The 12365-nt window shown below is 30.3% G+C and overlaps 1 protein-coding gene across 3 annotated transcripts in view; it reads right to left on the reverse strand.

Moving 5' to 3' along the window:
- LOC143155322 (protein qui-1) overlaps nucleotides 1-12365 on the reverse strand; it is a 28512-nt gene that overhangs the window by 9683 nt on the left and 6464 nt on the right. Inside the window, exons 2-8 of one of the 3 annotated variants that reach the window (XM_076327930.1) lie at nucleotides 8136-8307; nucleotides 7238-7410; nucleotides 3608-3687; nucleotides 2921-3043; nucleotides 2452-2594; nucleotides 1473-1630; nucleotides 759-1148 (exon numbers count right to left, since the gene is read on the reverse strand). In XM_076327930.1, the coding sequence (XP_076184045.1) occupies nucleotides 759-1148; nucleotides 1473-1630; nucleotides 2452-2594; nucleotides 2921-3043; nucleotides 3608-3687; nucleotides 7238-7346 (1003 nt within the window). In that variant the 5' untranslated portion in view covers nucleotides 7347-7410; nucleotides 8136-8307. Of the gene's footprint in view, nucleotides 1-758; nucleotides 1149-1472; nucleotides 1631-2451; nucleotides 2595-2920; nucleotides 3044-3607; nucleotides 3688-7237; nucleotides 7416-7887; nucleotides 8308-12365 lie in introns of all 3 variants that reach the window. The other 2 variants (XM_076327929.1, XM_076327927.1) reach the window with 2 other exon arrangements.

Here is a 12365-nt window from a genome sequence, read left to right on the forward strand (position 1 = left end):
TAACTTTAATTAATTTTCGTATTGTTTATTTTAAAATATCAGAATTTGTCGTCATTCAATTTCCATAATTGAGCCAGTCAATGCCGTGGGATAAAATTCAGGTAGAATAATAAAAGAAATATAAATACATAATAATGAACTCAACGTTCTTCTTTTTTATAATGCGTATAAGTAGACCAGGTAAATCGACTATGACTTAATCACATTCATGCACACATATGTACTCGTGTTTCTAGAACTAAACAGTTACCTATAAACTACCTAAGTACGATGAAACTCTAGTTTAAACTTATTTCTATAGGAATGCCCACTTTGAAACCTTCTTTCTTGAGCCTATGTTCTACGCAATAAAATAATGAAATTCACGATTCTACGCTTTTAACTTATTTAGCTTTCTTCGAGTGTCTTTCTTTGCCTTGTTGACTTGTACATTTCCTGATAGAATCTAAGATCGTGGGGATTCCCAATGATCCCTGGAACCAAAACCCAAGACACGTCACCCTAGGGTTAAGTAACCGATCGTCTAATTGTCCTGTGCGGTGTAGTACAAATATATCTATTTTATTACAATCGAACCTCCATAATTGCAAAAGAAAAAGAAAAACAAGGAAACCGGAATCCCACTTACACAGTATATTTTCACTAACTATGATCACCGCTGCCTGTTACTTAAACCTTCGACTTTGGTCGTTTCCAAATAATCGTGCAATCATCGAGATTCTACTGTATATTATAAAAACAATAAACAATTTCTTTACCAGAAATTAGAAGTCCCTTGACTCGTTCAACAGTTTCGTTCTCCTCGTAAGGCTTGATCTCTCTTAGAAGGGCAAGATGCATCAGGCTCTCGGCATAAATCTCCTGCACCATTTTCTTTTTGCTTTTTATCTCGGGGTCTTCTTCTATGGAATCGTTAACAAGTGTCTGTAGTCGGTTCACAATCAAACGACAAAGATGCGCCAAATACCCTTTGTGAGCTCTGTCAGGATTAATTCCACCCGGTTTTTGATCTACTTCTACGTTAATAATATTGTCAGGCGATAGATTATCCGTAATAAGAGATTTCAGTGACGTCACTGCCTTTGAACGCTTTTTTCCTTTCCATGTGCGTATCACAGCTATGATACCGTCTCGTGATTCATCTAACTCTAAAACGAGGTTTTAAAGGACATATTAAGAAACATTGAAAATGTTTAACGTTAAAACAACAGAATAATTTCTAAGAAAATAAAACGGGGGATATTCGAACCTTAAATAGTTGGTTTTCACTTATTTTTAATCGAATATTTAACTAAATTTTTAATTAAATTAAATTTTTAATTAAATTAAGTATCCGTTAAAAGAGTTACAGATTGGCAAATTAATAAGAATATTTTTAATTAATTACAAAAAAAAGACGAGCAAACATTGTTGTATTATTTCGTTGAAGGCTCTATAACACTTTAGTTACAGTCATTTTTATTCTTACCTACCTAAGGCATACTCAAATTGTCTCTCAGAACTGCTTTTCAATATGTTTCTGATTTCTTCGTTATCACATTTATCGGAAATAATAGATTCCGCAACTTTTTTTAAAGTTTCTCTCATTTCCGGCTCCCTAAGTTTCCAACTGTTACTTACTGTCTCCAATCTGTTAATTGTTCGTAACATAACATTTCGGTATTATTCAGACTAAATTAAACTGCTAAGTTCTGACAATATTCGTATTTCTATTTCTATTACTTTGTTCTTAAAATAATATTTTTCAAAAGTGACCTCATTTCAAAATTGCATCAAATTTATAGAATACTACTCGATTAAAAGAGTGGAACGGAAATAGGTATATGTACAGGTATAGATTGTAATAGAAATTTAATTAAAATTCAAAAACAAATCTACACATGTAGATCCATATAGGTGTATTAAAAAAAAAATCTGCTGGAAAATTCATCGTGACTGGACAAAAGGATCAAAAATTAAATTAAAACCGAATGTTGTAAACAAACTGTCCTATCGTAGGCGGTTATTCAAGTTTCGAACAATTAAATCAGGCATGTCAATAATTTAACATTGTTAGTGTGGCATATGGTTCCTTTTGAACTTCTATCCTTTTATGGGACACAATACGTAGAAATGAAAAAGAAAAAAGACGATTAAGATATTCGAAATAACATATATGGAGTTTTAAAGAAAAGAGAATGATCACATTAAATAAAAAAAAAATACACATGAAAATGCTTGTAATTCGTAACAAAACACGTCAAAGCAGGTCCATAAAGAAGCATGTTGACCTGAAAGAACCAGATAGGACAAGAAAAGATGGTGTCAGATAGAAGGTAGAAACAATAAAAAATTAAGAGTTTTTAAATTGGAATCATAAAATCAGTATTCCAGTTCTTTTCATTACCCTCCCTCACGCCCTTGTCATTTCCACTCCATTTGTAAAAATATATCATAATAAAACGTAACTACCTGCTAGCCTTTAGGACATAGCAATCGTTATTGCGTTCATAATATTCTTCCATCATAAAACAACGACTAGAAAGGATTTCATAACTCTCTTCGCTGAATCTTGTTGGCAGCCACCCAACGTTGTAATCATCTCCGACCAGCAGCTTAAGCGACAAAATGTATTTTTTTTTTTAATTATTAATAATCTTGCATGCGTATGTATATGTTCTAAATTCATAAATTGAAGAACACTTCAGGGTCATATTATGGTTTAAGGGTAATCGAGTATTGATGTATGTTTACAGTACATGTATATAAATAGAATAAAAGTATGTAACTTTTTATGTAACTCTTAAATTTTTTATGTAAATATCTCAAGTTTTACATAATATATGTAATCCGTATACTTTTACGGAATTTTCAATTTGTTATTGAAAATTGCTCGATTCTTCTGTGATTAGATTATTTTATGCTTAATTTACAAACTCACCAATAGAAAACAACCTCTTGAGTGTTGATGAGCGGCATGTATTTCATTAAAAAATTGTTCGGCTAAAAATGGATTTGTATCAGGATTCACGTGCGTTGCATATTGCATGTCCACCAAGAGAACCTATATAATTTTGCGTTTATTAATCATTTACACGCGTGTATAACAAACGTGAAATGAAATTGTACATTTTTCAATTGTTTATAACATTGCAGAAAATTTAATCAAGATACAATCAAAGATTAAATTTATAATTTTAATAAATCAGAACTTGGAAATTGATTTTAGAGCACTATAAAATCAACACTATAATGGGCCTTTTAATATTCAAACTTATAATAAAATCAGTAGTATAAATTCCTCCTGTCAAAATACGATAAAAGTATCTACTGTACATATTAATAAAAAATCAATCCTATTTTACTAATTTCATCGTAAGGAGTAATAGTTTTAAATGTTGGAAGCTTATCGCTATTAAGTAATCCATTTTACAAACGACTTACATAAAATAAGCATTAAGAAATTGAATAAATAACGGACATAGTTGACTGGAATGTAGATTAATACTTTCATGTGATAGTGATAGTATCAATATCTATGCCTATACAATCATTGCTTAGTTGCTAATTATTACTAATGTTATGTGTTATAATGAAAATTAGGTAATAAAGTTAGAGTGTTTCGTACCTCGATTCCCATGCCATCGTAAATTGATTGTAATTCTGGTCCAACGAATTCCAGTAATTTTTTCCTTTCCTCTATGAACTCTGTAAATATTTAAGCAACAATGTGGCAACGTAACGCAAGGAATAAATATACAAAAATTAAACGTACAACTTATATATATATATATATATATATATATATATATATATATATATATATAAGGTATCCACATTATTAATATTAATCTTTCTCGTATAAACGAATAATTTAAATTTAATTACTTTTCATTAGAAATATGATGGCTTTGACCAATTTTCAAAATAAGTACTAAATTTCGAATAATATAGTTCATCTTGATTTCGTTCAATAGAAAGCTGCAATTTTCTTCATATCGAAAGGAGATATTACACGATGAGCAATTTTCAAGATTACTTAATGACATAATTCCACATTTATTGCAAATTTACAGTATTGATTTAATGCGTCATATTTCTGATAAAACGTAATGATTCTTTTCCATTTTGTAGTTATTTCTTACGTCATATGTTTCCAAGAAAAACGTCGTGAGACAATAAAGTGCACACCTTGTACAAATTAATAAGCAACGACGAAGCACATAAGTAACGTTGTTTAATATAAGCAGGACACTATAGTCAGATCAGAATCTATTGGCTGCTCAAGATCAACGAAGGACCAACCCCCACTATATTGTTTGACTATAGCTACCATACTGTTTCGCTGTGCATTGCTCTATTTCTTATTTCTTTGCACAAATCTACGAATTCATGCTTTTTCTTTTAAATGAAGAGGGAAAGTCTTATGACGTGAAAATAAAATTCGTGTTAGCCATGATTGCGTTAGCCACGTTGAGCAAATGATTTCGAGTGACCATAGTTTTTGCTACTCTTAATGATACAAAAATTTACAATGATTTAACAGGAAAAAAAACATTACATAATTATTAAAAAGGAGGTAGAATCCATTGCTTAATTTAACGAGTATTATGTAATTATTAAGAAAGAAATAGAATTTACTGCATAATTTAATATAACTCACAATTGTTGAGAAAAATGTACTGCCGATGATACCACGAATATGAAGAAAAAAAATTTATTCTAATTTGGTTATCACCAACAATTTATTGCCACGTTTTTCTCAACAATCACGAATCATATTAAATTAAGCATCTTTCGTTTTACATGCTATCTCTCTCTTATTAATTATTTCGAATATTAATTATATTATATTAATTATATAATTTCGGTCCTTCGTTTATCATTGTAGATTTTTATTTCACCGAAAACAATCAAAATTAGTTGTTGACCGAAAACGTTTTAACAAATAAATATTCAAAAAACAAGGGATTGTTTGAATTAACTCGTACAAACTCCAGATTTTCAATTCCAACGATAACGGGTTGTTGTGATAGTTGCAAAACTTTACATTTTGTCAATAGTTTATCTTTAAAGAGTAAACGACTTTGTAACGTACATTTCGATCATGAAAATTCAACAGTATCATTAGTTAATTCATGAAAATTCTAGAATTGAATATCTTGTCGTTTGTGCTGACTCTCTAGATAAACAAATCAAATTCACATGAACAAATACGCGAGTAGCATACTCGATACTTAATAGACGATTAAATGTGTACATACACCTGTCATTAAACAAGGAATGTTGATTATTGACGGTTCAAAATCAACTGGCAACTTGAGGTCAGTTCCCAGCATATTGTTTAACTACTCACATCATGACGTTTGATCAATCCCATTATTTTATTTTTAGTACCTTCGTGCACCTCCATACACACGAGCCTTGTTTTTCAAACAAAGAGTCGTGTAATGTAAATACAGGGAGTTGCATCTTGAAAATAACCTTGATCGGAGAATTAAGTTTGATCCGACTATAGTCTATCCGTGTATGCGAACTTAGATAACAAACAGAAGGAGATTCGTAAACATACCGAGAAATCAGTGATGGTGTGGATAAATAAAATACTAGATAGGCGGAAGAATGAGTAAATGAGTAGAAGTCTTTATTAAACGAGTAACAAATTGCTTTATTAAAAATTCAATAAATTATTCGATAAAACACGTTTAATTTATTAATTTCGCTGATGTATTTATCGTTTCGTTTTATTATCGCATGCGTATTAAAATACAAATACAATTATTGCTCACGCATACACAATCAACTAAACACAAATTCGTGGAGACGTACACAACAGAGAAACACATTCGTCACCTAATACACAAGCAGTGAAATAAATAGACGTCTAAATAAATAGAAATGAATCGATAAAACACATAGTTGGACAGCCATACAAAGATATAGTTACGCAAATAAATGTAATAATTGATTCACTGATTCACAGAAAATATACAAGTATATGTGCATAAACACAGTACAGGGTGTCCTGCAATATGTGGGATACTGACTTTAAGGATGTTTGGCAGATTTAAGAAAAAATTAAATTAGTTATGTCCCGCAATGAAATTTCGTTTTCAAGTTAATTAAGTAGCGATTTTGATCTCGAACTGAGGCATATTTATGCACTATGTAAATATAAATGGAGAAGAAAGGTGATTCTGTAACTTCGGGGTAAAACTTGTTACTTGAAAGCGGGCATAACTACACTTCGCTAGAGAATCGATCGATTTTAAAATCAGAGTAACTCTTTGGTATCTTAAACAGATCAGAAGCGATTCAAGGTGGCTATTTCGAGTATATCTTACAAATATAAATAAATAGAAATTGTTATAATAAAACACGAAAACTCGTTATATTTCGCGAAAAATTTCAAATAGAACGTACATTTATACGACCTTAATTTCTCGTTTTTAAACGTTAAACCCATTCCTGAAGTACGTTCCTTATATTATAGGACACTCTGTACATGAATTCGTAAAAGTAACAAATAAAGCGTTTCAAGTAGATTTAAAAATGTACGTATAGTGACGTGCAAGAGTTTCCGCACAGTTATATTTCTAACTTTCCTTTGGAAGGTAAGAGGTTAGATGTATTTTACATCGTACTAGTATGATCAAGCTATATTTATTTTTAATAGATACTTCTCCCTCCGTGGTGTAGCTAAGAAAGTAATTGTTCCGAAACTATTTGTACTTTTATTCACATATCTGTTATTAACAAACATGACAACATTCTAAACAAGTGTAAACATTTAATTGTCAGGCGCTGTTCTCGTACAATTAGAATTCTTTTTGTATTGTATATATTTAAAAATCTTCAATAGACTTGCCTAAAAAATTTACAGCGATGCCTCTCTATTTGTCACGATTTCTGCCTCTTTAACTGACGCATTGTTATCATCACCTACTTTAACTGTATCTCGTTTATCCTCGCTATTGTATAAATAATAGCGTTCAATTCTTGGAACATCTGTACATCTTTCTGCGACAATTAGAGAAACATCACTGTATCTGATAAAGGTTATTCTTTAAATAACTTTTGAAGTTATTCACAGTAAGTTTTAGTAAGTTATATCACTAATTTAAATCTTTAAATAACAGACATTTCTTTCGCGATTGAGCAAGTACTTGTAAGCGTATATGCAAAATGCGCCATTTAAGAAAACATCTAACACATATAAATAAGAATATCGATAAGAATAGATATTATTAGATAAGACCATTCCGTTCTCCAGCGATGAAAATTTTAATCAGCCTCGGCGCTGGCAAGTTTTTGGGGGGTGGTTCACCTTTGATCACACCCGCAATGAGTTCCACTTCGAGATTCATTTTGCAGGCTGTTAGTCTCGCAGTTTAAAATAATATTATCTCTTCCACGAAAATATTCTGCAGTCTGTTCTGATTAAACAGAGAATTAAATTATATAAATTCGTTATTACCTTGATCAAATTCTTAAGGGTCCGTCTAGTTTGAGAAAAAAAGAAATTGATCCGTTTCTTTTTACATTCTTTTTAGGTTTTAAATCTTGAGAATATTATTTTGTACGAATTACGACGAAATTTGACAAATTGGCAATATTGCACGACTTTGAACTAAAATCTTTATGTTATCTTTATTTAACATTGTACGACCAGGTTTAAGGGGTTTGCTTAGTTTGGAGGTAAATAGAAATTATTAAATTAAATTAACTTTTTTGTTCGAAATATCTTTAAGTAGCACGTTATAAAATTTACGAAATAAAATTCTGCACAACTAAAGAATTTATAATCCGTGGAAACAAAAAATTGTGTAATATATAAAACTTGTACATAATTGGTATAATGAAATTTTAAATACGTAACGTTTCTTTTAAACCGAATAGAATAATCACCTCGTATTCTTATTCCTTCGTATTAAAGGATGAATATTAGATGAATATATATTTCAGTCGTCAATAAAAGTACATAATAATCGATCTCTTCGTAAATCAATTCAGTTGATTAATTAGTTAGGTAACTTTGTTGAAGATTGTCCTCGCTTTTACTTTAACTTTTTGTTGCTTTAAGTTTATTCCTCCCGAAATGTCTTTATTTCGTAACTTCTTTAATTTTCATCTCATTTTACTTTATCCCCTTTTACCTCGTCCTTCCGCCCTTAGTTTGTTTGTTACTTTGTTTAATTTTTTGTACTGAATTTGTATTGCTGATTGATGGTCCTGGTCAAATAACGCGTACGATATTCATCTTCTTCTGTCGAATTTTTCCCTTGAAGACTATGTCGCGTACATTTTTTGTTTAAAATTCTAGCGAATCTGTAACAGAAAAATTGAGTATCTCGATTGAGAAAATTAATAAACAGGAAATGATAATTCAGCCGAAAGTTCAATACAGTTGTAAGCTTCGATCAGTGTGTGAAGCAATAATATACGATTTTGAAGGAATTTAATACCAATGTTTACAATACGTACACGTGAACAATGTTAACGTACATCCGGTACTACTACGAAATGCTTTCAAACGTAATCTAAAAATAATCCATGCTTGAAATATCTAGCTCTGCAATAATAATAGTTTAATGCTGATTAGAAATTTTCGAGTTACAGAAATTGAGCGTACTTTCCATGGATTTTATTTCACAAATATTTCTTTTAATAAATTACGATTGACTGAACAGTTTTCCTATAAAAATTTTGTCTTATATTTCCAATTATACTTAAAGAAGAAATTTTTAAAATATGTAATCTTTGTTAGCCTGTTTTAAAGAATCGTGTATTGGTTTACAGTAATCTACCATTCAAGATTACCCCCCCCCCCCCTCCCCGTCTCTCTCATTTACATTTTTAATTATACATGGCACATGCGTGCTATGCACGTGGACTTTGTAACAAATGAGAAACAAACATCGGTTAATTTTTTTCATCCTTTTCCTTTTCTATAAGCGCTATAATAAACAACGATTACGCCAATGTGTATGCGTGTTCATGTTCTATGTAAAAAGTGATCGAACACGAATGAAAACAGTGAAATACATTAAATCTCGTAAATAGGTAAAATGTGTATCAGTCTTCTCAAAAATATTTTAAACGAAAAGTTTCTTTGATAAATATTGCTTTACAAGTTTCATTGGTTATCTTTTAAACGAGATACCGAAAGAAAGGTTTCCTCTTAAATATTGTCGGTTACGCCATTGCTATCGACTGTCGGAGAAGCAATTGTTTGAGGAGATCACAACTTCGAGAAAGTGACAAGCGAATCGATATTGTGTTCAGAAATTTGAACATTGTCACAAAGATGACAAGACACACCTAAAACTGTGTCATCAGAAATAAGGACATTGTCCCAGAATGCCTGGTCGTGAAGCAAGATGTCTTCTTGTAAAAGACACATGTCTTCTTGTACATCATGATGTACACCTCACAGCTGCACTGTGTCTCAATTTCTAATATCTTACAAGTGGTGTCACAGAAAGTATTCGTTTCCTTTCGCATAAATGGACAGATCACTGCTAGAGTCCTTGGCCGAGGCAAATGTTCTTATTCGTGATCGAATGGTGATTCACGGACACACTAACCGAGTCTCAGAAACTATTAATGCAGATTGGTGTACGATAAATGGAACGTGAGACGAGAAAATGTAATTTTCTTTTTTGTCTGAAACATTGGACGAAAGAATTGGTCCTTTAGAATGCAGGACAGTAGACGAGTGCTGCTACAATCGTAAATCTAGGTCAGGTGCTGATGAAATAAATGTGCAGTTACTCTATCGACGTCACTAAGGAGGAGTAACGAGGTAAAGGTAACATTATTTATTACAATTTAACAGGTTGACGAATGAAAATCTTAGAGCAGTGGTTTTCAAATTGTTTTTAGAAAACGTACCCTTAAAAGAAATGAAAATTTCTACCTTCCCTATAAGTAGTAGATTTAAGGTGATAAGTAAAATATATACTTAGTTATTGTTAAATCTCGACGATTCGTGTTTTAATAGAAAGAGATGTTTAAGTTGACCACACTTTTCTATATTGAATATTTTCATTCTCTTTGAATTATTAAGAATATTAAGATTATAAAAAACACTCCTTTCGTTCCACATCCCCTCTTTGCTTAGGAGAACAATGATTCAGAGAGTTGTATTTATAAAGGAATTGGAATTTCTACAGAAGAATACATGTTGATGTGTTTGTTACTTTAAGTCTTTTTTTCACGTAGTTAACTAAATCTGAAGAATTCTATCTCTGGCAACGGCTATAAATACTCATCGAACAATAAACATTTCTACAATTCACTGTGCGTGGACTGGTTAGAAGCTACGAAGAATTTTAATCTATGCAGCGCTTCTTTCCTTTTTCTCGCATTGAAACTAAACGAGCGAAATTAAAAAGGGACATTCTTCCATTTTAAAATTCAAATTTCTCTTAAAATGTAGAGTGCGTTGAAGCATGTGAATTAAAATCACTTTCTTTGATAAAAATGCACTTTGAGAGTTACAAACGTCTGTTCTAGGTACTATTAATGTATTTAATTAATAATGTTTCTCATTTATCTCATAAGTTTTTTAAGTTCTTCGATGTATGAAATTTTGTAAAATTTTCTGGTTCTGTCACTTTATGCTATAGTCGAATTACAAGTGCGAATGATCACTTAAAGTGATTTCCCCCACTGTGAATCATACTAAACACAAACTCCACGGTTACGTTGTGCTGATTTATTTTTTAAAGTTTTTTCTTCAGAGCCAGGAATGAATCTTTTTTCAATCATGTTGTTTCTTAATTTTTCATAAAATCAAGGTTACTAGTATCTAATGGCTGACTTTAGAACAAATTTTAATAATTGCATATTTTAAAATATATGTAAATTAAATATACAAGATTATTGAACCAAAGAAATATCTTCATATAAATGTAATGTTTATGTAAGATTATATACGATTGAAACGTAAGACGTGGATCTAAAAAGAATCGTGTGTTGATATATTGTAAATAAAAATTTTATCATTTGAAAAAAATTATTAAAATGTATAAACATGATTTTCATGAAAGTACAATAAAAATTGCACTGTTACGATGTTTCTCATCATATTTGGACTTCACAATCTGTTTATCATATTTAATTATGATATTCTTATATTTTATAAAGAATATCACAACATTGTAGTCGTTGATACATGTTTAGTTATCAGTTATCTCCAATGTAATATGTCAAACTGTTTACATAAGTGATACGAATATGTGTATGGCGTGAACCAACAAGATAAATTCAAGTACTCAATAAATTTTACCTTCCACACCCACATTTTTGCACACCCACTATTATTTGTTGTTTTACACAAGTACCTATTTGTGTTTTACAAATATTTTTTTACGAATTTTATTATATAGAAAATATATAACAAAACGTTCGTTTATAAAAATCTGTAATACTGTCCGCATTTCAGGATTACAGTTGTGTAAATGTAAATTAATATTTTTTAAATAATTGATTACATTGTGAAAAATTATATTCAATGAAAATTAAAATTAGAAGAAAAGATTCGAGTTTGAAAGCATATTGATTTTTCATAGGGAAATAAAAATTTCAATTTAACATCGATTAATATATGGTTATAAATTGATTTGTTACCTAATGAAATAAATGTATCACAATTTTAGTATTTATTCATAAATTTATCCTTCGTAGCAATACAGTTTAATTCTCGTTCATTCAGTTTGATAATATTACATAATTACAATACATAAAGATCGAAGTAAATTTGATGACTAAATCCATCTTGATAGTTTTTAAATATTGAATGGATATATTTTTGAATATTAAAAGTAACTAAAACCGAGTTTCAATTTACTCTGAAACTGATTCAACGAAGATCACGGTGAAACATTTTAACAGTAATTCACAGATTGTGTCGTTTCCAATCACTGTTTCGTTTCACTTCGCTTTCAGTTATCGACGTTTCACGAGCAATTCTATTATTCCAATTATTGAAATCAAGGAATATATTCTGAACTTGATAATAGAATCAATTGTTACAATGGTAACATCGATCGACGTTAAGTTAAAACACAACATCGATTGACTTTATTTTGATGTTAAAATTTTGTAAAATAACATTATCTTCTCTATGTTTGTAATCCAGTATTTATCGATTGAACAACTACCGACATTAGAATATCCGAGGTAATAATATTTTTTGCAAATGTTAATATTATTCAAGGATTCATGGTGTATTTTCATTTGAAATTATTTAATTTTTTTATACGCTTCGATTGCAATAAGAAATACATAAGGAGAGAATTACGCCTCGATTGTAATAAGAAATACATAAAACGCTCTTTATAAGCAAATAATGATCTTATTTACAATACAATATTCGATGA

Source organism: Ptiloglossa arizonensis, chromosome 2 (genome assembly GCF_051014685.1).
Source record: "Ptiloglossa arizonensis isolate GNS036 chromosome 2, iyPtiAriz1_principal, whole genome shotgun sequence".
NCBI lineage: Eukaryota > Metazoa > Arthropoda > Insecta > Hymenoptera > Colletidae > Ptiloglossa > Ptiloglossa arizonensis.